The sequence below is a fragment of the Chelonoidis abingdonii genome, chromosome 11, assembly GCF_003597395.2.
Source record: "Chelonoidis abingdonii isolate Lonesome George chromosome 11, CheloAbing_2.0, whole genome shotgun sequence".
Lineage (NCBI taxonomy): Eukaryota > Metazoa > Chordata > Testudines > Testudinidae > Chelonoidis > Chelonoidis abingdonii.
The window spans coordinates 63,007,342-63,033,589 of NC_133779.1; the positions used below are offsets into that span (position 1 = coordinate 63,007,342).

Here is a 26,248-nt window from a genome sequence, read left to right on the forward strand (position 1 = left end):
ATGGCTGGATCAACCCCAAAGGCAGCATATCACTGACCTCTCTTTCCAGGTCCTGAGAAGTTTTCCTTGTAACTTGAAAGGGGGAGCATCTTATAGGAGGATACGATCCTGTCTGCACCTGGTGAACAGTCACTTTACTGAGTCCAGGCTGGTTCTAAAACAGCGGTTGGTGTACACGCAGCACCCCTCTGATCTCAGCGTGCTGGGCCAGGGTCAGCTGATCAGAGAGGGGAATTGTTTCCAGGGAGGCACCAGCTTCTGTCCCAAGGAATAGATCTACTAAAAGGTCATGTCCCTTCTCCTCCCAGTATCCACACACGGCCAACACCACGTTCCCCCTGTCATAATATGGCTTCATCATATTAACATGGTACACCTGGTGACAGAGTGCCCAGTTGGACAGTTCCACCACATAGTTTACCTCATTTAGTTGCTTGACAACTGTGGCAAATTGCCGGTACTGTTCTGCTGGGTCTCACGCTTTCTCTTCTCTGGGGTAGGTTCAGGGCGCTATTGCTTGCCCCTGAACCAGTTCTTAATCACTCCCCTAGTGTCCTTGGAGGAGAGGGGTGGAGAGGGAGGGACCTGGGCCCGCCCTCTACTCCAGGTCCAACCAAGGGGCCCTGGGGTTGTGGTGAACCACTTGACTAGCGTTTTCTTCCCCTGGGTACTTTCCCTCTCATCCGTCAGCTTGTGAAGGGCTTCTCGCCTCTTTTCTATACAAGCCTTGTGCCCCTTACCTAGGTTCTGTTGGGCTTCCCAATCCACCGCAGCACTCCTCCAAAACTTCTATTTCTCTCTGGACAAACTTCTTCTCTTTCTGCAATCTGCACTCTGCTCCAATCCAACCTTTCTCCTTCAACTACCACCCCCTGTCTGACTTAGCAGGGGGTTATAATATCCCATGACTGGAGTCAGGTGCTCTTAACTGGAGTCAGGTGCTCTAATTGGCCACAGCTGTTCTAGCTAATCTAAAGCAAACCTTCCTCCCTTGGCAGGGAATAAGGCCCCCTGCTAACACTCTTATGCTGCCCTCTGGCCATGCTGTATCACACAACCTTGAAAGGGCCTTCCCAGGCAGCTTGTAGTTTGTTTGTTCTCACGGGTATGAGAGCCATCACCTGGTCTCCAGTGGCCTAGGTGCGGGCCAGGGCCGTGCAGTCATACCAGACCTTCCACTTCCTCTGGGCTCGGGCCAGATTCTCCTGGGCCAAGCCCATGAACTCAGCAGATCTTTCTCAGAAGGTCAAGAAATACTCCACTACTGATTCTTCTTTGGGAACGGCCCTCCCCTCTCATTCATCTCTCATCAGATCCAGGGGCCCCTTTATCCTTCTTCTATATAACAGTTCAAAAGGCAAAAACTCTAGTAGATTCCTGGGGCACTTACCTCACCTGCTGTTTGCATACAGGGAAGTACATGTCCCAATCCTGCGGGTGCTGGTTCATAAATGTTTTCAGGATCATCTTTAGCGTTCCACTGAACCTCTCCATCAGCCCATTGAACCAGGGATGATATGCTGAGGCACAGATGTGTGGGACCCCACATTTCTCCCACAAGCACCAGAGTGGGGCTAAATGAAGTTGGATCCTTGGTCTGTCCAGACTTCTTTGGGAAACTCCCACTCAGCTGAAAATTGTCAACAGTGCATCTGCCACAGTGTCTGCTTCGATAGAGGACAAGGCCACCGCCTTGGGGTAGCGGGTGGCGAAATGTACCACCACCAGAATGTATTTCTTCCCCAACCGGGTCATCTTGCTGAGAGGTCCCACTATGTCCATGGCCACATTCTGGAAAGGCTCCTCTATAATGGGCAGAGGTATCAAAGCCACTTTCCCCTTGTCCTAGGCCTTCCCCACCTTCTGATGGGGTCACAGGATTGGCAGCACTGTCGGACCTGGGTAAAGACCCCAGGCCAGTAAAAGTTCTGTAGCAGCCTCTGCCTGGTATGACAGATTCCCTGATGCCCTGTGAAAGGCATGTCATGAGCCAGGTACAGGAGCTTGCAGCAATACTTCTGGGGGACCACCAGCTGCCTCTGGATCCCCCATGACTCCATTTCCCTGGGGGGAGCCCATTCTCGGTACAGGAACCCCTTCTCCCACAGGAACTTTTTCTGGCAACCTCTCCCCATGGTCTGTGCCACACAGAGGCCAGCCAGGTCCCTTAGCTTTCACAAACATTCCTCATTCAAACACAAAACAGGATTAATTTACTGTTACGAAGTGTGGGGGAGTCGGGGCCCTGTACTCCTCTTCCTGAGATTCACTGACTTTCAGCCAGCCAGTAAAACAGAAGGTTTATTAAATGACAGGAACACAGTCCCAAGCAGAGCATGTAGGTACAATCAGAACCCCTCAACTGAGTCCTTCTGGGGGGTTCAGGGAGCTTAGACCCCAGCTTGAGGTTCCCTGCATTGCACCACCCAGCCCAAACTGACTCTAAATATCCCTCCAGCAGCTTTCTCCCCCCCTCCCCCCTGCTTCTCCTCTCCTTTGTTCAGTCTTTCGGGCAGAAGGTGTCACTTCTTCCCATCCCTCTCCTGGCTCAGATTACAGTTCAGGTAGCTTCCTTCTCATCCCCAATGTAACTCCCTGGCAATATTCCCAGGTCAAATCCGCCCTGCTCCATCACATTTACACAAAGCATTTGAACAGGAACATCTTGAAATCAGCTTCAGACTCAAGAATATGGCTGATGCATCTTTACCAGTAGCACACTAGGCCATTCCTTTCTGCTTTCAGAAAGGTGGTTGGCAGGATATGGTCAAATCATACATCAATACATTTAATGCATGCAACATTATTCTTTATCCTTCAGCCTAAATTATACAAAATACAAATAAAATTCTACTACTACATATTCCCCTTTTGACCCCTCAAGAACAATTCTTGAGTGGGTCATATTTTATACAACCGTTTCATAGCAATATACTGAGAGGCCATTTGAGCTTGTGGTTGTAATTTAACAAACTTTTTTTTTTGTCCAACAGCACACACAACACATTCCTAGCAAGCAAACACAGGACAATAATGACACAACTAGCAATGGGTGAAATATGATAGACGATATGCCCTTAGAGGTTGGGGACCAACCTGTAAAAACGTCATACCAGTGATAGGCTGTCAGTTCTTTTTCAGACCTAGCAATTTTTAGCATGTCTCCATTTGCATGTAATATTTGAATTACATGCTTTCCTATATCCTTCTGTGTCTGTTGTAAAAACGGAGTCACCTTTGTTTCTGACAAGTGATCAGTTAAATTGTGCCAATCCAGACCAAGGGTAACAGAGAGATTAACCAGGGTAGCAGTTATAGCTCTCTGTGTTTTTTCTATCTTTGGCAAATAGTACATGTGATTGCTAGTATATAATACGCTGGCACTACATCTACCTTCATCCACTGGGGGTTGGCTGATACTTGCATCTTCCCAAAATCCTGTTTTCCATCATGTAACACATACACATTGTCTGTTGTACAAAACACGTCACATTTTCAGTTTGTCCCACAAACATCTTCCCAGTGATGTATTCCTACTACAGTAGGGACAAGCACACCCATTTCTGAGGGCTCCACTCTGTACACCCTCGGGTGTCCAATAATTTCTCCTCTTTTCCAGCCCACTGGCCCATAACCAGGGTAGCCAAAAGGATCCCATGGTCAATTTTGAGAGTGGGCTCACTTTCCATATTTCTGTCTCCACGGACTGACAGTGAGCAATTTTAACAATAATTTGAGTTAAACAATAAATACAGTTAAAATGATGATTAATCCTTTTCTGCCTAATGCAATAAGGGTTTTTTTGTGTAACACAATACACAACAATGCTAGCAACAAGACAAAACATAAAACAAAAAACACAATTTTTGTCGCAAAAGTAGATTCATGGTATTCTTGGTTGCTCTTCAGATGGTACCAGCTTTTCCTGAAATTCTGAAAGAAAAAGAGTATTTTCCTTCCCCTTTTGAGGTAGCTTAAAAATATCCCTTCTTTTTACAAATATCCTTGCTGATTGCAGGCAAAACAGAGTTACCCCCATACTTTCTTGGGCTTCTGTTCTATAGGGAGGCCAGTTTTCTATGACTTTTTTAGCCTTTAAGGGTTAAGGGGAAATTATCTCACTGTTCAGTTATTAAATTCATGAGGAGATGTACCTCAGTTTTTCTCCTTATATAGCAGACCAAGTTGTAATGTTTTTTCTGCTCTACTAAGTTTTGTTTATTCACAGGTAATAACTGAGAAGCATCATTACCATATGACCTTCAAGGTTTTTCCAAAAATCATACACACTATACATTGTTACAGGGGTACTTATTAACATGAAGTTTATCCCAATGTTTAATATTAAAATCAAATCTATTAAAAGTGTCTTGTTATACCATGTTTTTTATTATGACAATTTGTTTTTGAGGCCAGTGTGTTCAATGTTCTCTTGAAATTGTTTTCATAGGCTTTTTAACTTAATTATATCCTTGGCCTTTTGGTGAATTAAAAAGTAGGGATGTCATGCATATAAGCAAACCCCTTTTGTACCTATCTTTAGCTTGCAGCACTGCATACACAAAAAAAGTGTGTGTGTGTGTGTGTGTATAACCTTATCCCTCTCTTATTCTTAGGTTTGACTCCATTTTCCACCTTCCTATGGACGGTCGGAATTTGAGCCTTTTGGTTTCAGGTAGTTTGCTGACCAGGTATGTCCTTTATCTGCAGCTTCTTTGTGCTGCCATTTATGGTCTGTTCTTTCCTTCCTCTATCAGTTAGGTAATTTGCATCAACACAGAGATTTTTTGGCGTGCTTTTGGATCCAAAGCCATCAGCAGCTCAGACTCTCTATCTTAAAAGGTTTCAGAGTGGTAGCCATGTTAGTCTGTATCAGCAAAAACAATGAGTCCTTGTGGCACCTTAGAGACTAACATTTATTTGGGCATAAGCTTTCGTGGGCTAAAACCCACTTGATCGGATGCATAGGGTGGAAAATACAGAGGCAAGTATAAATACACAGCATATGAAAAGATGGGAGTTGCCTTACCAGTTGGGGGTCAGTGGTAACAAGCCAATTCAATTAAGGTGGAAGTGGGCTATTCTCGACAGTTGACATTCTTACTTATTTAAAAAATGCTAAACCTACAGCAAGGTGGTGACCGTAAAGATCTGTCACTACCTTGAAAAGTAGCTTCAGACACCAGATTCTGGCTGATGCATCTTTACAAATCACATGCTAGGCCATTACTTTCTACTTTCAGAAAGGGTGGCTGGCAGAATATGGTCAAATCATACATCAATACATTTAATGCATGCCACATTATTATTCTTTATCCTTCATTCTAAATTATACAAATTACAAACATAAAATCCTACTACTACATGAGATCTGGGCTGGGAGAGGGAGGATTCTGGTCTTGTTGCAGAGGGAGAGGATGGAGCTCCCGTGGAGTGCAGAGCCTATGGCTGAAGCTATAGGCATTGTTCCCCAGCATAACTAATGTGTTCAGGTACAGACACGTCTTGCAGCTCCTGTAGCTCCCCCAGACCTGCTTCCTGGGAAAAGCTCCCCTGGCTGCTAAAGGACCTGGTGACTGGCCAGTCTGAGATGCCAACATGGGATGAGCACAGACTGAGAACCCCAATGACCATGTATTCATATGAGGCCTTGGTGGCTGCAGAGCTCTCTACTATCATGTGCTTTGCAGCAGGGCTGAGAAGCCTGGCTGGGTGGTGACAGGGCAGTCCCTGCCCCAACCTGCTCAGAGTCGACATGGGAATGCTCACTCAAAAAATTGTTCCAGCACCACTGGCTCCAGCATAACAGCGTCTGTATCTTCAGCTTGGTAGCAAGCCATGGCCTCTGGTCACTGCTGCTGTATTATGCTGGCTGGGGACGGGCATGCTAGTCCCACTGCTCACTGGATGGAACTGGGTTGCTGGAGTGTGGGAGGATGTGAAATAGGGTGCAAACCTAGCTGAGCTTTGCATTATTGTGCAGAGCCCCAAGTCTGGCCCCCTGCTGTACAGGTGTGCTGTACAGCGTGGAATCATGCTGCATGGTCAGAGCTGCTGCTGACTCTGGTGCAGGGCATGGCCATGTCTGGATGTTTCTGAATGCTGAGTTCCTGTGATTTAACTTGTCGCACCTAGAGGGGCTAGGCCCTTACTGGCTTGGTCTCTGAGCTGAGAGGAGCAGTGTTCTCCAAGGGGTAGCTCTTTTGGCAGTTGACTCCTGAGCTCTCTATGCAAGGGCCCTGCAGGTTCGGTGTCTCTTAGTGCTTGGGCCCTTGGCCCCGGGTGCTAGCATGGAGCCCAGACAGCCAAATGAACCCTGGAGGGTAGATCCCAGTCGAATGTGCAGCAGGGCAGGATGTTACATCCTCGGCATTTTGTAACCAGCCTGAGGCTGCTGCAACACCCCTCATCCTTTCTTGGAAGTGGCTGGTGGGGGGTGGGATCCGCAGATGAAAGGGTTTCTCTGTGCAGGAGCCAGTTCTAGTGTCCCTGGGGGAGGGAGGGATGGGAACCGGGGCTGGGTGCAATGCACAGGGTGTGCAGTGTCCTCACTGGTGTCCCTGATCGGTATGATCCTGAACAGAGAGGCCCTATTCCAGCCTTTTGGAGCAGGGCACGCACTGTCCCCAGCCACTCTCACAGCATGACTGAGTAGCCATGGTCTATGTCCCCTTCTGGGGTGCTGTGCACTGACATTCCCCCTCTATGGTGGCTCTGCTCCTGGGTGGAGAGGATCTGTCTTTGGCTGGAGCGCTGGCTGTGGCGCCGGCCCTTCCAGCACAGCTTGGAGAGCTCCCTGCGGAATTTGACACCAGCGAAGGCATAGACCAGGGGGTTGAGGCAGCAGTGCAGCAGGCCCAGCCCCTCTGTCACTAGCAGCCCAAAGTCCAACACCTGCTCCAGAGTGCAGTGGCGGCCAATGTAGCCTAGGCGCTGCAGACTGTCCAGCAGCAGGAAGACATGGAAGGGGGCCCAGCAAAGCACGAAGAGTGCCAGCAGCAACAGCACCAGCCGCAGTGAGCGGTGCCTGGCCAGCAGCTGTGCCCGATGCAGTGTGCAGAAAATGCGGCCATAGCAGAAGAGCATCACCAGCAGCGGCAACAGGAAGCCTAGGAAGAAGGCGGTGAGGTGCAGCCCCACCCGCCAGGCCTGGGCCTCCTGGGCTTTGAAGCCCCAGTGGCAGATGGAGGCCTGGCCCTGGGGCTGGAAGGGCACGGTGCGGAAGTGCAGCTCCGGGACAGAGAGGGCCAGGCAGATGGCCCAAAGGAGGGCGCAGGCCAGGTGCAGGTGCAGGGCTTGCAGGCGCCGGTACAGCTGCACGGCATGCACGATGGCCAGATACCGGTCGATGCTGATGCCAGCGAGAAGCAGGATGCTGCTGTAGCTGTTTATTGCCGACAGTGCCCCCACCAGTTTGCAGAGCACCTCCCCAAACACCCAGCCATGGGCAAACTGTGTAGCCCAGAAGGGCAGCCCTAGCAACAGCAGTATGTCAGCCAGCGCCAGCTGGAAGAGATACCGGTCGGTGAGGTGCCAGGGGCATCGTCGCCGACCCAGCACCACCAGCACCAGCCCGTTCCCTGCCAGCCCCACCACGAAGACCAGGGTGAAGACTGGGGGGACGAAGTACCGTCCAAACTCGCTGACTGCATCCAGCCTGCAGGGGGCAGTGTCCTCGCTTATGTCTGGGTAGCCGCTGTAATCCTGGGAGGGGGAGAGAGAGAGAGAGGAAGGCTTACAGGGGATGCCAGAGAGAGAAGCCAGTTTACATGCCATCCATAGCCTTTGACTGTGCCAGGCAGGGGTGCCTGTGCTGACATCAGCATAACCCGGAATGGGGAATTAGAGGGGAATGACAGACCCACCAGTGACATCACCTGCCAAACCTTGCTGAGCCATGTGGGGTGGGGCTCTCTGTGGACAGCTTTTATTTTCTCCCACGTGCTTGCTGTGGGAGGAGGATGCTGGAGAGTCAGCTGAATAATAATGATTTGGACCTAGTTATGGCAAGGGGGCAGCTGGCAGCATTAGCAATCAAACATCATGATAGTCTCCTTGGTGCCCGTGGCCTCCCCCATCTGTTACCTCAGTATTTGGGGGGCAGGGACTCTTGTACAGCCCTGAGCACAATGGGGCCCCAAGCCTTGCATGGGCCCTGAAGGGGCCACACCCACAGAAATGGAAATGGATGATGGGTAGACGTTTCAGACATTCCAGTTCCTTAGCCTCCTAAATCCCATTTTCAAGAGATGTAGGGATTTGAGATCCTTGAAAATGGCACGTTGGTTTCTAAATCACTCAGGTGTTGGTGAAAGTTTTACCTATGGGGCATATGCTGCTGGTATTATGGTAGGGCCCCTGTAGGATACATTTGCCCTTCATTCTTGCTGCTTTGAATGTGAAAACTCAGTGTGTTTCAGTTATTGTCCTGTTTAAAACATCTCTGGAGCTTTGTACAGTCATTTTGGCTTCGCAGTGCACAGCTGTTGCCTTCTCATTCCGGCTGTAAGTTATGGGCCATAAATCATAGAATATAAGGGTTGGAAGGGACCTCAGGAGGTGTCTAGTCCAACCCCCTGCTCAAAGCAAGACCAATCCCGAACCAAATCATCCCAGTCAGGGCTTTGTCAAGCCTGACCTTAAAAACCTCTAAGGAAGAAGATTCTACCACCTCCCTATGTAACCTGTTCCAGAGCTTCACCACCCTCCTAATGAAAAAGTTTTTCCTAATATCCAACCTAAACCTCCCCCACTTCAACTTGAGACCATTACTGCTTGTTCTGTCATCTGCTACCAGTGAGAACAGTCTAGATCCTGTCCTCTTTGGAACCCCTTTTCAGGTAGTTGAAAGCAGCTATCAAATCCCCACCTCACTCTTCTCTTCTGCAGATTAAATAATCCCAGTTTCCTCAGCCTCTCCTCATAAGTCATGTTTGCTCCAGCCTCCTAATTATTTTTGTGCCCTCTGCTGGACTCTTTCCAATTTTTCCACATCCTTCTTGTAGCGTAGGGCCCAAAACTGGATACAATACTCCAGATGAGGCCTCACCAGTGCCGAATGATCATGTCCCTTGATCTGCTGGCAATGCTCCTACTTATACAACCCAAAATGCCATTAGCCTTCTTGGCAACAAGGGCACACTATTGACTCATATCCAGCTTCTCATCCACTGTAACCCCTAGGTCCTTTTCTTCAGAACTGCTGCCTAGCCACTTGGTCCCTAGTGGTGTATGGGATTCTTCCATGCTAAGTGCAGGACTCTGCACTTGTCCTTGTTGACCCTCATCAGATTTCTTTTGGCTCAATCCTCTAATTTATCTAGGTCCCTCTGTATCCGATCTGTACCCTCCAAGGCTGCCTTTATCAGCTTCAAATGAGGAATGATCAGTCTCATTCACTGCACAGCAGGAATGTGCCTTAGAATCATAGAATATTAGGGTTGGAAGGGACCTCAGGAGGTTATCTAGTCCAACCCCCTGCTCAAAGCAGGGCTAATCCCCAGACAGATTTTTTTGCCCGAGTTCCCCAAATGGCCCCCTCAAGGATTGAACTTACATCCCTGGGTTTAGCAGGTCAATGCTCAAACCACTGAGCTATCCCTCCCCCCCTTCACTTACTATTAAACACATTAGGGTCAGGTTTGAAGAATGTAACCTGGAAGCCAGCCCCTGAACTCCCGGTCAGCCCAATTAGCATTCCCCAAAGGTCAAATATCACACTGGGGAAATGTATCTAATACAAGGCCCCCTCAATCAGAGTCTGGCCTCTGTGGCCATGGTCCCCACGACACTGTCTGACTTCTTGGGTGAATGGCCATTACTAATGCCTTTAACCACTCTGGTTCAGAAATGATACATTGGGATTCCAGCATTCTTTCTGCCAGTGACCCTGTACAATTTAGACCAATAAATAGCAGTGTCACCCTGCCCTCTGACCTGGGGTGCTGCAAGTCGCTCTCAGCTATGTCTGTGCATGCTGCAGCCAGCCAGCCACCCCTGGGCTCTCACCAGCCTTGGTTATGGAACTGGATCCCAACTCATTCCCACATTTTCCTCTAGAAATCTTGGTCCTGTACTGCCCAGCCCTCTCCTGGACCATGCAAGTATGTTAAGTCTCTGTTATTTCTTTAAGATAATCATATGCCAGCATATTATTTCAGAGTTCTTCAGACTCTTCCATTTACAGCCACAGGATTAGATAAAACAGTAAAAGAAATTTATTAACTATAAAGAGAGATTTTAAGTGAATACAAGTCATGAGGCATAAAAGTCAGAAATGGTTACAAGAAAAATAAAGATTAAAATGCAACTGGTGCCGCACGTAACAAACTATGTTAAATTCAAAGCAAAGTTTTTCTTACCACGTGTCCTCAACATTCTTACTGACCAAACTTCTTAGACCAGGACCCCTTCTTCTGTTTAATGGCTTCTTCCTTTGCCCCTTCTTGCGCAATGAATCAATGGACGGAAAGAGAGGGAGGAGGAGGTGTTTTGTGGTGTTTGCCCACCTTTTTAGAGTGTCAGGGCACCTCTTGGAAAACATTTCAAGATGAGATTCAGAAAAGCGTGCCCATAGGTAAGGATTTTCTCTGCTGGTTTTCCCCTGTTTGAACTCCCTTTGTCTCCCTTTGTGCTTAATGACTCTGTTTACTGCTTATATGCAAATTAAACATAGCACACATTCCTTTGTTTGAGACAAACCTCAGTTTGGAACACGTTAATAACATCTGGCAGGGTTCCTTCCCCACTCTAAACTTTAGGGTACAGATGTAGGGACCCGCATGAAAGACCCTCCTAAGCTTATTTACCAGCTTAGGTTAACAGCAAGCTGCCACCACCAAGCATGTTCCAAATTTTAGGGGAGAGCCACTTGGAACTCTGCCTTCCCCCAAATATTTCCCAAGTCCCTAACCCGCCCCCCTTTCCTGGGCAGATTTGAGACTAATTACTCCCCCCAGTCCTTACACCCCTTTTCCTGGGTAGGCTTGAGAGTATACCCTCACCAATTAGTCCTGGTGAATGCAGATCCAAACTCCTTGGATCTTAAAACAATGAAAAATCAATCAGGTTCTTAAAAGAAGGATTTTATTAAAAGAAAAGGGTAAAGTTTATCTCATAAAATCAGGATGGAAAATAACTTTACAGGGTAATCAGATTCATAGAGCCCAGAGGAACCCCCTCTAGCCTTAGGTTCAAAGTTACAGCAAAACAGGGATAAACCTCCCTCTAGCAAAGGAACATTTACAAGTTGAGAAAACAAAATTAAAACTAACATGTCTTGCCTGGCTGTTTCTTACAAGTTTGAAATATGAGAGACTTGTGCAGTAAGATTTGGAGAACATGGATTGATGTCTGGTCCCTCTTAGTCCCAAGAGCGAACACCATCCAAAACAAAGAGCACAAACAAAAGCTTCCCCCACCCTCGCCCCAAGATTTGAAAGTATATTGTCCCCATATTGGTCCTTTGGGTCAGGTGTCAGCCAGGTTACCTGAGCTTCTTAACCCTTTACCAGTAAAAGAATTTTGGTGCCTCTGGTCAGGAGGGATTTTATAGAATTGTATACAGGAGAGTTGTTACCCTTCCCTTTATAGTTATATGATTTCCCTGAAGGATGTTGTCATAACTTCACATCCAAGGTTGCCACATACTTTTTATCAGGACAATATTGACAGCAAATTATGAGTTTTCAAATGATATCTTACAAGACATACCTTGTACAAATATTATTACAATAATGTATAGGGTATGGGCTCAGGGTACTTTCTGTCACAGACCCCCTGCCTGTGACAAATTTATAGACAGTAAATTGAGCTCTGGAAGACACTTACCTCGTAAAAATTGTCATACACTGTGGTGAGGCCCATGTTTCCAATGGACTTGATTCTTCTGCTGCCCAGACCCTCCCTGATCATGCACTGAAACTAAAGGTGAGACCTGTAGCAAAAAGCAGAACTGTCCAGCAAGTAATCTTGTAGCTAATAGAAAAGCTTCCGGTGATGAAAGAACTGTTTGTGTCAGGGAAAGAAACTATAGATAGGCAGAACTATGAGGCTTGGTGCAGACTAGCAGAGCCCCCCATTGCAAAGATTTTAGGGAATGCCTTCTGTCTCCCACAACTTTCACCGCTGTCTGTGTGTCTGGTAAATGATTAAATCTCTGGTCCATGTGGGTGAGGTTGATTCCCAGAGTCCTGGCTGCCCCATGACTGGTCTAATGAAGGAATCTGTTTTTCCATCAAACTGGAAGTAGGATGTCTGCTTGGAGAATAAGATTTTTGGAGGAAGGGGTAGGGGACAGGAAAGCTTTAATTTGCAAGGCTGTACTAGGTGGAGGGGAAGAAAGATTTGATCTGGGGCATCTGTGCCTGGAAGTGGCATGCATTGAACAACAGGCCATAACCTATTCTCCCCAAAAAGTAGCCTCCTGTGCAGTTTGATGCACTCTGGGAACCCTGATGCTCTGGTGGCAATGGGAGCTGCAGTCGTGATTCCTGGTGATGTGCGTCTCTGATGTGCTGCCAGCAGTTGTTTGTTTTCTTGTCTGAATGGGGTAGATGCCTCCATTGCAGGGGTGTGGAACTAGAGGCATGGGCCACATCGCTGTCTTTAAGGCACATAAGGAAAGACTGGACCTTACTGATGATCATTCAATAGCAAGGGAGCAGGTCCCAAAATGGGATTTGCAGCATACTGCCACTGGAGATCTCTAGCAGGAATTCCGGAGCCATCAGTATAATATCACTCACCATTGACTGAACTGGCTTGGCTTTGCCTCAGTGTGTGTCAGTGTAATTGTTCAAAATGCCAACCTAAACACCGAGCAGCTCTGATTCCGAAACCGTGGTGTGATTTTGTTTTACAAGCAATCAGCCCTGAGCGAGGTCTCGTTATCAGCATGTCCCATGGGAGGCACATTATCCTTGCGGTACACACCTCCACTTTCCTCTCTGTGGGCTAATGCAGTGCTAGGCTGGGTAGATCTAGGGCTGGATCAATTTTGGATTTAATAATTTGGGTTATGGATGTGCCTTGAGGGTCCCAGTACCTATTGAAGACCCCCCCTACTGCACTGGGCATCATATAGATGCTGAGATTGGAGGGGGGAAGGGGAAATTGCACTGGGTATTGCACAAACCCCAGGTGAGATTCAGCCCACATTGTGCCAAGGAGGAGGGCATTGCAGATTGCTGTGCAGGCTCTAGGACAGACCGGGGTCCCGTTGTCCTGGGTGCTGCACAGACAGATGTTGTACTCAAAGTGCTATACGGGATCTTTTCAGGGGGATTAAGGCAAAACGCCACATTTATTAGTAATACAGGTATTAATTAATACTCTATGATTATGCATATTATAAATTCCCCTCTCACCCGATGGGTGGTATTGGTGTCTTCCTTCAACCTCGGGTCCTCTACCCAGATGGCCTGGGAGTTTGAGGGTTCTGTGCAGTATCTTAGCTGTTCCTAGCACTGCACTTCTTGGACAGAGAGCTCTGATCGTTGTTCCTTGGGATCTGTTGGACGCCATTCACCCAGTTGGAGTCACAGCCCCGAGTTTGCTCCTCCACCACTACGGACCACTTGGCCTGCACTTTCCACATCCTCTCTAAGTTCCCTCTTTCAGGCCCTCGGTACTTCTTTCCAGCTTTATATTCCTTCTTCCGTGAATGTTGTGTCACTATGCGTCGGAACTGCCTCTTGCTATAATGGTCTAGTGCCACCAGACTCGCGGTGTCTGTCTCGCGCTCCATTGGTGCTCAACTTTACACTGTATCGTCTGTGCGCTCTCGTACTTCTTGACCATATGAATCCCTCGCCTCGTCTTTACCGTTCGCAATCATAGAAGTCCATCGCCACAGATCTCCGCCCTTCTCTCCACAACTCTCTCTCTCATTAGGTTCTTTCATGCGGCAGTTTCCAGATCCCATGTCCTCTCTCTCGTCGCCAGATGATTCCCTCCCATACGCTCCTCTCAAATTGCCAGCCCACATTCGCATTCGCTCCGTTCAGTTATGCTGTTCCCCCCACAACTGTGCTTTCTTAACGTCCTGCCCTTACTGCTATGAGCCACTTCTCCCCTGCGAAGCGGCCTCTCCTTCTGGCCGGTCTGTCTACCTTCCTTGTGCGCTCCTCTCGTGCTTAGCTTTGCTCCGTCACTCGAGCCTCTGTGCGCTTGGATGCTCAGGTGTCAGTGGCGTTCCGGCGCCAGTGAGTGGATCCCTCTGTGCTGCTCATGATCAGTACTCAGTGCTGTCTTTAGTCCAGCCCTTTCCAGACAGTGTTGGTCCGGGCATGGTAGTGAAGGGAGGGAAGGTATCAAGACTGATGGGGTGGAACTTACCAGCGGGCGCACAATAGCAGACATACAGACCAGCTACAAGTACCTTGGCGCCCCAGTCAATGGACACATGGATGAGCGAGGCAAGAGACAGCAACATCCAGTTCCCAAAGAGTAAGGGAACAGGTTCTGAAGAGCCAGCTCAGTGGGAAGACAAGTCCACGCCATCAACGGCTAGCCCCTGCGATATCAGATGACCGTCGCTGACCACAAGTATAGTGAGCTGGCTGCCAGGGAAGGAGCAATAAGTTTACTCGTACTCCATGCATTTTCATACAAGCACACTCCTTGACACACGCACTCCGTCTTGCTGTTGTTACCAACTAGTTGCTCCCCTTGACTGCGATGGTGCTAGCACATACGCGTGAAGTGCATTAGATGCGTGGGGCAGGGGTGGGCCGCTGGCTTGGGGCTTGCTCCTGCCTCTGTGATGCGACCATTGATCTTACCAATGCGATGACAAACGAGACCCGGCGTCCTTCTGCAGCACTTCGTATTTATAGCATGCTTCCCTCTTATGAAAATCCAGACCAGCATTCACAGGATGCTGGTCGTTCTGTGGTCCAGTTGGGGTCTTTGTGCTGCTATGTTTACGTCTTGCTCCTGGTGCCAGGGCAGTTGTTTTCCCAAAGCAGCGTCCAATGACGGGGCGTTTTCTAAAGAAGTTGCTTGCTTCTAATGTCAAGGGATATTACTTACTTCCTTCTATTTGCGTGCTGTGACCCACTTGGACAAGTTGGTGTGTGTCCTGTTGTGCTCATGGATCTTCCGCATTATCCTCTTCAACTGTTTACGTGGATCGTGGGGGTGGGTAGTCTCCAGCCTCATTTATGTAGTGCACGGCCTATAATGCATTGTGCTGCTTTTCTCTGGGTGTTGTCCCAAAGCTGCTCAAAGAGGGCGTTTTCTAAAGAAGATGCTTGCTTCTAATCAATATGTCTACTCTTCTTTATTGGGCCCACTTGACAAGTTGTATTGTCCTTTGCTCTGGCTCCCATTCCCTCTTCAACTGTTGTAGCTGTCTGGAGGTGGGTGTCTTCCAAGCCTCATTCATTCACACCTCATTCAGTCAATAGGGCAATTGATTACAGAGTAGGGGGAAGATGTTGTTCTACTTCTAGCGAAAAAAGGCACATGTTTCTTTTACTTTAACTATGCTATCCTTAGGGGCTATCACATTTGATACAAGGTTTTCTACCAATTTCCTATATAGGGATCTAATACAAAGTTGTATGAAAATAGAGAGGCACAATGCCAAGTCATATGAAATACAAAATAACATCATGCAGGATGCAATGTCATAAAGATACTTAATACAGAAAGATATTTAATACAAAATAACACAATGCAACGTTATAAAGATTTATAGAGATAGTTAACAGAGATTTCTCTACACAGAGACAGTCCTGCCCCAAAGAGCTTGCAAAGGTTTGTGCATGTGAATATTGTTACTTGTATGCATTGCTGGGCTTGGCAGGACAGCCCACTGGCGACACTGCTTGCGCATCATAGTGGGCGTGTTAGGTCCAGTGTGAAGAGCCCATTAGGGATGTGTTGGGTTCAGCATGAAGGGCCCCTTGAGGATGCTGCTGGCGAGTTGTTGGGAATGTGCTGGGATCGGTGGGAAGTCCCCATTGAGGATCCTGCGCATGTGTCACTGGGGAATTGTTGGGATCAGTGGAAAGGCCCCACTGGGGATGCTGCTCATGTGTCATCGAGGACATGTTGGGATCAGTGGGAAGACCCCATTGGGGATGCTGCTCATGTGTCGTCGAGGACATGTTAGGATCTGTGGGAGGGCCCCATTGGGGATGCTGCTCATGTGTGATTGAGGACATGTTGAGATCAGTGGAAAGGCCCTGTTTGAGACATGATAGGTTGAGTGGGAAGAGCCCCATCGTGGGTGACAGGCTGGGAAGGAATGGCCCAACGTTAGATCTTATGTTAGGGCAACTCAGTAGGAGTTAGGATGAGGCACCAGCCTGAGGATTTCCATGCCTTGTGTAGCCTGCTGAGCCATCACAGCCTTCCCATAGTGTCCAGGTGCTGCGCATATCCCAGGTGGACAGTGAGCTGCAGGCTGCATCCAGGTCCCTAGCCTGTAGGTGAAATCCCTAGTCTAGGTGGAATGTGGGATGTCACCTTGCTGCCCTGCACTCACTTTCCCCTCAAGCTGATATAGCGGCTTTTCTCTCTCTTTGCTGCTGTTTCCCCCTCACTAGTTCCTGTTTCAGAGGTTACCCCTGAAGAGAAGGTGGAGTGATAACCCGCTCCTCTCCCTTCCTCCCACTCCAGGCTCGGTCATTTGTCAACGGGTTTAAACCGTGGGAGAGGAAATGTTCATGCTGATATGACCGTCACATTGGTTTCTTGGGGAAATGTGAGGCACATGGGCCGAGTGTTAACTATAGAACAGCGAGTTGTGGCTAGCTTGGTCAAATAGTTAGCTCATGCATGCTAGCAAGAGCCGTGTTACATCAGTTTTCAGGGTGCTTGCCAGGGCAAATGTCGTTTGTGAACGGTTTAGCGATAATATGCTGGAGCATGTTTGAGCCTTGCTGGCTTCACTTGTCACTTTCTGCCACCGTCCTGCCCACCAGGGAAAGTACAAAGCTGTCAGGAGCCTACTGTCTGTGCCTGCAGAGGCATGAGCTCAGGCTGGGCTGCTGTTGTCCCCCTACCACACTCCAGGGGTGATGGGTGTGGATCATGTGGTTAATGTTACCGAGGCAGCGCTAACCTTTGTGGTGGGAAGAAGGCGCCCACACTCCTCCCTGTCTCAGCAGCTTGGCTGCACTGCCGTCCTCCTATGAAGTCACAAACTGGTCACCCAGAGGGACTGTCAGAAGCTCAGGAGAGCATGTCATATGGCTCCCTCCTCCTTCCCCCAGCCTGTCTCAGTGTTCTGTGCCCCATGGACCCTGCTTCCCACCTGACGCATGTCTCTGGGTCCTGTGCCCTACAGACCCCGCTCACCGCACCTTGTCTCACAGCCCGTGCACCCCTGTCTGCCCCACAGACCCTGCCATTGGCTCCAGCATGTGCTGCTCAGCCAGGCTGCCCATGGTTTATTTTGACATTTTTAATGAATCTGTTAAAATTTCAATTAAAAACCTGAAACAAACCATAAAGTTCCTGCCGTTACCTACTAAAACGGCTGCTGTCCTGATGGGCTCCTCCCCCTGGGGCTGTCTGTGGTTTTGAGTCTCAAGACACTCCTGTAAGTAATGCACTTTGACTTGTGCAGCACATGCTGATGTACTAGTGAAACCTCCCTGGAGCGGACAGTGGTTTCCTCTTTCTGCAGAGCACTGAGGCGCCCAGGGGACACGATAGATAATATGGCTTAGGGACCGGCAGGGCCTGATGCAGCCCGTAAGATGGTGCTAAAGTAGCCCAGAAAAGGAGGCCAGTCTCTGATCCCTGCCTGCCATAATGGGGCTAACACTGGGGCTAATCCTGGCTCTTGTTGACTCTCTTCAGGAGCAATTTGGGAACTGAGGAATATCTGGCCAGAGTTTGTGCTGGTTCCTGAGCAGGGGACGAATTGGGGAGACAAGCTGTATCTCAGGGTCACTGCTCCCTGTATGACTTTCTTGGCTAAAGTTGTCCCCCATTGATTTCACAGCTCAGCATTGTTCCTGGTGGCACTGCTGGGAGCATGCGCTGAGACATCTCCAGAGGGCTGCCGGTGTTTTAGCCACTCTGGCACAAGCTCTTGTTTCTATTCCAGCAGCACACAGAGATGTAATGTGCAGACTCCACTCTCTGCAATAACCCTTAAGTGGGAAACAGGATAACTCACTCTTTCCTGCCTGAAAACACCTGTAGACCATTGCTCCTTGCATTGCTCAACCAAGTTCGCTGATAAATGTGTTTTAGAAAACAAACAATCTCTGTCTCAGATGAGAATGGTTATTAATTTTTATTGGGAATAAAATGCACCAGATGCTATAAACCTCTGTGAAAGTGAAACATAAGAGTCATATGAAATAACCTTTCAAGCAGGAACAAATGCTACAAAGCACTAGAATATAAAGTGATTGCCCCTGATAGGAGAGGGGACCCCTGCTGGGCTTTGGGTGGCTGCAGAATATCTTATGCTGCTTCACCTTCACCCCACTGCTTTCCTTACATTGCTAATGTGTCTGTGTTCATGCTATTGCAGCATCATGCTCTCCTGGAGTGTTCCCATGTCCTTGAGAGATGCAGAGTCCCTGACATTTGCCATTCCTGGATCCTTTCGCCACAGCTGGAGAAGTTTGCACAGAATAGCAGCCCTGAGTCATCTTTGCCTGCCTATAGGGTATCCTTCCTAAGACTGGGCAAACAGCCAGTGAGAATCATCCCTGTTCACCCCAGAAGCGTGCAGGAGGGAGTCACCTGCAGGGGCTCCTTTACTCAGCTCAGGCTGAAGCCTGTTTGCATTTGTTAATGAAATACAAACACAGTCTGAACCGGGACCAAAGTCACTGTTGTCTGGGCTACAAGCTGATGCTTCTTCTACTCTCAGTATTGCCGGGGGCCTGTGCAGAGTAACCCTGTCCTATGGGACAAGGGACAGAGAAGGGAAGGGTGCAGGGTGTGCTCTCAGTAATGCTGAGTTTGGCTAGAGAACACAAACTATTCTCGCAGCAAAAAGCTTCGCTTAAGTGTTAATGCAGCACTTGCCAGTGGCGGAGCAGTCTGGGGAGGCTGTGCCGAGACACCTTGATTGGGGGGGTTGGGGGGCTGCACAAATGCAGAAGGTGTTATGGCTCCACAGAGCTCACCTTCTCAGTTAGACAGGATGGGTCTAACGCACCAAAGGCTGTTGCACTAACAAGCAGCATGGGGATTGCCCCTTGCTGTTATTTGGGTGTGCATACTGGGGGCAGTGGGGAGTGGCAGTTGCGGGAGATGAGTGTGTTTAGGGGAGATGTGTGGCTGTGAGGAGTATGTGTGTTTGAGGGAGGTTATGTAGGGCTGGGTGTGTTGTTGATTGTGAGCAAGGACTTGAACTGGAAGAGGAAAGTCATTGGCCGGTGAGGCAGGGACTGTTTTTGTTCTGTGTTTGTACAGTGTGTCCATGATTAGAGCTCCTAGATGCTACAGTCAGACACCTAGTGGGGCTGTTGTTGTAAGCATAAGTGGTGCAGAGAGCAGGGATGGTGTTGGAGGAGTGAACACTGGGCTGAGAGTCAGGGACTCTGATCCAAGTGCTGTTTTTGGGGGAGGTCAGTGAGTCCCTTTGGTGTGTGCAGCCAGTATGTACCAGGGATGTTACATTGCAGCACTGACTTGCCCCTGCTGCAGGACCTGGCCCCATCTGTTCCAGCCAGACTAATATCTTCAGTAAGGAAACTTCCAGACTCTCTTGTTATCATGATCTGAAGCTCCTGAAAATGCAACCTTGCTGCATTGACTGAAACGGCTCAGCACTTGGCACCTGGTAACTGATTTAGGGGAAGGGACAGACCCATGGACTGCTCAGAAACCACGTGTACAACCTCTGGTATCTGCACCTACAATCCACAGAGATTTGGTGATCGCACCAGCCCATCAGAAATCTTCTACTGTTTCTTCCCAGCTCATTCTGACTCTCTCAGCTCCTGCACTCCTGCTTGTGGTGAGCTGCACAGGAGGCTGGGTAACCACAGATGTCTGGTTATGATTATAGTGACTGCTTGTCTCCCCTTCCCTGCTCCTTGGGGAATGTTTCACTCCTTGCTGCCCTTTCTCCCCTTCCCTGCCCCCTTGGGACGCTGTTTGCCCCTTGCAGCCCCAGCTCCCCCCTACAGCCCTGAGTAGGATGCTTCAGTGGTCTCCGACCAGGTGGAGTCCTTGCGCTGGCTCGGTGTCTGTATGTGTCTGCGCAGGAACTTGTGGCTCACACAGCCCATGTGGCCCAGTAGCTCCAGGAACTTGTTGCGGAACTTGATGCCAACAAAGGCATAGAGCAGCGGGTTGAGGCAGCAGTGGAAGTAGCCCAGGCTGGCAGTGACAGACATGACAATGTCCAGGCTGGCCTCTCTGGCACAGTCCCGCTCCACCACCTGCAGGTCGATCAGCGTGTTTGCCAGCAATGCCAGGTGGTAGGGTGTCCAGCACACGAAGAAAACCACCACCACTGTCAGGATGACCCGCATGGCCTTGTGCTTGTGGAAGCCCTGGGAGCGCAGCAGAGTGTGAATAATGCAGGTGTAGCTGTACAGCATGGCTCCCAGGGGCAGGAAGAAGCCCAATATGTGGTAGCACATGCTGAGGGCCGTTTTCCAGTGCCGAGAGGTGTTGATGGAAAAGTTGTGGGAGCACAAAGTGATGTTGAGGCGATAGTCCTTCTTGACTTCCAGGTACAGGAAGTCTGGCATGGTTAAGAAGATGCAGATGCCCCAGACCACCAGGCAGCTGGCCACCATCAGATGTGACTTTTTCCTCTTGTACATGTGCACGGCATGAACGATGGAGAGGTACCGGTCGAAGCTGATGCACACCAGGAAGAAGATGCTGGAGTAGAAATTTATCTTGAAGATGGAGCCGACCAGTTTGCAGGTGCCAGTGCTGAAGACCCAGCCGTGCACAGCCTGAACTGCCCAAAAGGGGAGTGTCACCACTAGCAGTACGTCGGCGAGCGCCAGGTTGAGGATGAACACGTCGGTCCCAGCCAGGGACCTCTTGCACTGCAGTAGCACAGCCATCACCATGCAATTCCCGCATAGCCCCAGTGGGAATAGCAGGCTGTAGAGGACTGGCAGGAAGACCCTGTCAAAGGCCTGGATACTCTTGGAGGTGCAGGGTGGCACAGAGCAGCAGGTGTCACTCTTGTTGTAGTAGTCAGGGGAGAAGCTGATGTTCTCCAACAGGTAGGAGATATCATCTCCGCTGAAGGTAAATGCACTGTTACCCTAGACAGGAAAGGAGACATGTGAAAGTCAAAGGGTTATTCTCACTCTGCACCCTTGGTTTCTCTGTTACTGGCTGGGAGTGTCTGGGGCTGCCTACAGCAGCTCTCTTCTCTGCAGCTGGTCTGCGAGGGGTTGGACTGTTTAGGGCTGCAGCCTTTGGGATACTTCAGCTTATTGCCTGGGCACACTGGGCAAAAGTGAAATCTGCAATGCTCCTGGTGTACAAGTACCACTTAACGTTGTCTGTGCAACAAGGTCCAATTGCTCAGACAGTGGACTGGAAGCAGGACTCCTTGGTTCTATTACCAGTCTGCCATTGACTTCCTGCTGGACCTTGGGCAAATCATCTCCCCTTCTGTTTGCATCTACTTCCCCTACTGCCCTTTCCCTGCCTTGCTGTGAAGCTTGTAAGTTCTTTGGGCCAGCAATCATCTCACTCTGTGCAGTGCCTGGTTGCCCTGATCTCTGTTAAGAACTCTAGCTGCTACCGTAACATTATCCCCATCAGTGTGACAATCTTGCCAGCTGTTTGAAATGGGCCATCCTGATTATCACTACAAAAGTATTTTTTTCGCCTGCTGCTAATAGCCCACCTTAATTGATTAGTCTCATTAGAATTGGTATGGCAACCCCCCATTTTTTCATGTTCTCTGGATATATATATCTTCCTACTGTATTTTCCACTGCATGCAGCTGATGAAGTGGGCTTTAGCCCACGAAAGCTTTTGCTCAAATAAATTTGTCAGTCTCTAAGGTGCCACAAGTATGCCTCATTCTTTTTGCTGATACAGACTAACACGGCTATCACTCTGAAACCCACTTGCGGTTTTTGGGGAATGAACTATTCGCAGAGGGATATTTGCACTCAGTCCCAGGTGTGTCTTAGTGCCCAGTGAGGTATTCAAGTTACATGCTGGATGTAATGACACAAAGCGTGTTGTTATTGTGTTTATTATTTTTCCAGGGCCACAGAGCCCGCGGGGAGTAGAGGGGACCTGCAATGTAATTCTAGCTGCAAGACTAGTGTGGAAGGGGGTAATTGCTTGGGTGGGGGTTGGGGAAAGGGTTACAGGGAGAGAGGGTTAAGGTAAGGGGCTGTGAACTCAGGGGCCAGTCCTGCTTTCAGTGGGAGTTTGGCCAGTGCTGTCGCTGGGAGTTGGATGGGTTCTTTGAGACAATGTAAAGTGACTAAAAGCAGTCAGTGTTTTTCTGATGGAACAGTTGCTGTCAAAAATGCAGTTTCATTGAAATCTAAAGGTGTTGCAGGAACCTTTTGATTTCCATGAATTCTTTTTGACAGGAAAAAGTCTAAAGATTTTATTTTGACTTTTGTATTAAAATATTACATAGGCATATAATATTTAAAATGTTAATATTGTACAAACCATGCTGATGGTCCCTAATTGATATTTTTCATAATTTTTGTTTAATAAGAAATGTTGAAATTTCAGCTTTTGGTTCAGATTTGGAATGAAAATTTTTCAAACTGTCAGAAGGTTCTGCAAAATGGAAATACTGGGTGCAAAAGTGACTGAAAAACCATCCCCTGGGGAGCATCTAAACATCATCCACGTTAAGGTGGTTGCATTGTGCTCACGCACGCATGCCCCAGGGGCAGTGGAGGGCATAATCTGTGCTGTTGCCTTGTGTTTGTATAAACAAGGTGTTTTTTTTTTTCTATAGATACGAAGAGACGAAGAGACGTTAGCTCCCAGTGGGAGCAGGATACAATTCTCCCCCATTGCCCCATCTCCTGCTGAGATCTGGGGAGAGTTCCCACCCCTGCCCCTGTTGAGAGCTAGGCAGTTCTTCACCCACTAGCTGCTCCCTTTTCCCTTGCCCCTCTGGGAACTGCTGAGGTGCAGAGCACTTTGGAAAATCTGACCCCAGATGTTTGCTTTTCTCTTGGCTGGTGAGGTTGGGCAGACATGCCCTGGCACATGGTGTGAAAACCAGCACCTTGTGCTCTGCATTGACTTTGATGGCTCAGATCCCAGCAATTTAACTTCTCAGAGTAACACTTCCTCTTAAAACCGAGTCATTGAGGGAAGAAATTGTTAATGATGGCACCAGGTCCTGGATGTGCTCTGTAGCCAAGCTCTCCTCCTTCAGGCCACTGTTTGTCACTGACTTTTGCATCCCAGAACTGTACGCTCCATTCCCCTCTAAATCACCCTGTCAGTAACACAGAGCCCTGAATGCTTCCCCACTTGCACATTTGGTTTCAGCGATAGAGGCAAAGTCCTTATTCACCACACTCTTCAACAAATTCTCTCTTTAACTGCATGACCCCCGAACCTTCAGACACCCTGCAGACCATCCCTGGCCTGGATTAACAATTATTGTCTCAACACAGCTGGATACCTGACCCGAATCAGCAGATTTCTTTACTGCCTCCTCCATAGAGATGCTGCTCAGTCCTGCTCCCCCCGCCCCCGCTATGATTTGAGTTCAGTCTTAGCTGTCTCTCCTTGCTGATGGGTGTGCATGGTGACCCCAAAGCCCAGGTGCTGTGTTTGTAACTTCAGAGAGTTTGTCTTGGCTGATAATGAGCCCAGGTTACAGCCCCTGTCCCTTACCCAGTGTCCCCGAGTGTACAAAGCATTCCCTGGGAGAATGAGCTGGAAGCAGCTGGTGAGGGAATACCCTGCCTGGCAGGAATGCTGGTGCTGCCTGAGTTGGGATACACAGAGCTGTGTCCCCTTGCAGAAACACCTGTTTTTATTGCTATTAAAGAGCAATGTGCATGTCTGGGTATAATAGTCTGATGCCTGTTCGCCACGGGCCCTGCAAGGTGGAGGCTGCGGGGAAGGTGAAAGCCCAGGTTGTTCTGCTGACACGGACTGTCACTCATTGCCATGGCTTGTGCTCAAGGTGCCTGTCCAGCAGTTAATGTTTACTATCTCCCTAGTAGTGAACAATGTCAATGCGACGGGAGAGCCTTTCCGTAGCCTTTGCTTTCATGCAGCCACTGGCGTTTCAGCCTCCAGGAAATAATGGAAATACAGTGCTCCCAAAAAATGCCAGATTGAGAGCCCTGAAGTCCTCTGTTCATCTGCAGCCTGGCCGGTGGCAGCACAAGCGCCCCTCCCAACCCATCCTCCCATAGGCTTGGCCTGTGGGGATGGGAAAGAGAATGCTGTATCCAAAGCCCTTTAGTCTATGGTGACTCTGCCAAGAAGTGCCGGTGTGCTAGCTTGGGACTCAGTTCCCAGCTCTGCCATTTATGCTCTTGGACTTGTCGCTTTTCAAACGCACCTAAGTGCTATCGTAATCTGTCTCACTGACTTTAACAGCAAGGATGAACGTCGCCCCAAGCGCAATCCTTGCACTGCCTCGCAGCACAGGGGCAAGTCATACTGAAGCTGTGTCCTGTGCTTGGTTAAGGCACTTTCAGATGTTCCAGACATCTAGAATTCAAACTGCCCATAGCTAAAGTGATTTCCTTTCTAGACGGGTTGTTTTACCCACTGTGGTGGTTCTTTAGAGGTTCATCTGCTTGGAGTTACAGAGAACGAGCTAAATTACATTTTTGAAGGATTGAGAAATTTAGTTTCTCATTTAATAATTCAGAAACAGCAAAGGGATTTTCCTCAAACTTTCAAAAAGCAAAGCAAAACAAAAAATCACCCCAGATTTCAGGCAACAAGCACAGAAAATTTCAGCCTGAAAAGAAACTTTCTGACAAGTCAGTGAAAAGTGGAGTTAGAATCTTTGCTTTTACTCACATTTATGCCTTTCACTTTAACTTCTCTGTTCAGAGACATCAGTTGGTCAAAATTAGTGTTTAGAAGAATGAAATTAATTAAGAACATTTTTCTTCTGTGTATGAATGTTAATATTTCCAACCACGCCAAGGTTGCACAGTTTAAAAGGATTTATACATTTATTCTCTTTTTTGTAATAACCTCAGTTTGGGATATTTTCAAAAGTTAATTCCAACACTTAATTGACTTGTCTGTGTAATCAAATCTTTATTAGATTAAATTATCTACTCTAGGTGCTTATATTTTGTTATTTAGCTGAAGGATAAGGATTTTAAATGTATTTTTTTTCACTTTTGGAATTAGCCTTTTTGAGCAAATCTTACTGATAACTTGACATAACACAACATTTCTGACATAAGTGTCTCTTCTAGTACAAGCCCCTCCATATTCCCTTGAGTTTTTAAACTACCCCTGTCACCCCCCACATTTGTAAATAAAATAAAGACCTTCCCAATGATTTTATCAAATGAAAACTCACCATTTTATCCATGGCTGTGGATGTGGCCCCTTTCTAGCATAAAGTGCTGGATGGGTTGGGCTTCTGAGAGAACTGCAGTGGTCTTTGATTCTGTGTAGACTTCAAGTATCTGTGGTTTGAAGTTTGAGTGACACCGTCTCTCTTTCTCGGAGTGGCTGGAAGGAAGCAGCACACTCGTTCTCAATGTCTCCGCTGTTCAGTGACAGATGCAGATGAGCTCAGAAGTGACCATCCAGAGAGCTGGGGTTTCTGTGATACATACCCTGGCAGAGATGGGCCACTGCTCCTTGTGCCATAGTGTGCCTGGGATAAGAATGGCCAGTATGGATTGTGAGCATTGCTAAAATGCTTTCAAGCCCTTGGGTAGGTGGTGCTGGACATTTGTAGTGCTCAGAAAGATTGCTGGATTGATGGTCAAGGAGCATGGGGGCAGAAGAATAGGATGGACAGCAGCCCATGTAAATGCCAATTGCACTGGCCCAGAGACTCCAACTATTGGCCATCCTCAAAAGGAAAATTTACAGCTCCAAAGAGTGAGATGCAAGGCTAAAGAGTGAGGCTTTCCAGGTAGTGTGTTAGTCATTGCTTAACACAGGGACTCTCTTCTTTGGTCCTTGGTGACATCCAGTAGTCCAGGTTTTTAATCCAACTAGTACTTAAATGTTCCAATCTGAGCTGAAGTCTAGGGCATGTGAGAATTCTCTATGCAAAGCAAACTAGGACAGCTCCCAGCAACAGAGTATATTTGAAAAAAGGTTTCTAACCTGCTACCAGGACAATGGACC

General features: G+C 48.3%; 2 protein-coding genes across 2 annotated transcripts; both read right to left on the bottom strand.

Moving 5' to 3' along the window:
* Window positions 1–6,636: 6,636 nt before the first annotated feature.
* Window positions 6,637–13,747, bottom strand: LOC116819089 (C-X-C chemokine receptor type 3-like). The gene is made up of 2 exons (XM_032770521.1): window positions 13,529–13,747; window positions 6,637–7,704 (listed from the first exon to the last, which is right to left on the bottom strand). The coding sequence occupies exons 1-2, from the start codon at window positions 13,745–13,747 to the stop codon at window positions 6,637–6,639; spliced, it is 1,287 nt and encodes a 428-aa protein (XP_032626412.1).
* A 4,493-nt stretch (window positions 13,748–18,240) lies between these two features.
* CXCR3 (C-X-C motif chemokine receptor 3) lies at window positions 18,241–25,533 on the bottom strand. The gene is made up of 2 exons (XM_032770530.2): window positions 25,464–25,533; window positions 18,241–21,218 (listed from the first exon to the last, which is right to left on the bottom strand). The coding sequence occupies exons 1-2, from the start codon at window positions 25,473–25,475 to the stop codon at window positions 20,109–20,111; spliced, it is 1,122 nt and encodes a 373-aa protein (XP_032626421.1). The 5' UTR covers window positions 25,476–25,533; the 3' UTR covers window positions 18,241–20,108.
* Window positions 25,534–26,248: the final 715 nt, after the last annotated feature.

Coding starts and splice junctions, on each gene's coding strand:
- LOC116819089 (XM_032770521.1), bottom strand. CDS start 13,747: ATGGAGCGCGAGACAGACACCGCGAGTCTGGTGGCACTAGACCATTAT. Junction 7,705..13,528: donor GGGGCTGTGACTCCAACTGG/GTGAATGGCGTC, acceptor TCCCCCTCCCAG/GATTACAGCGGCTACCCAGA.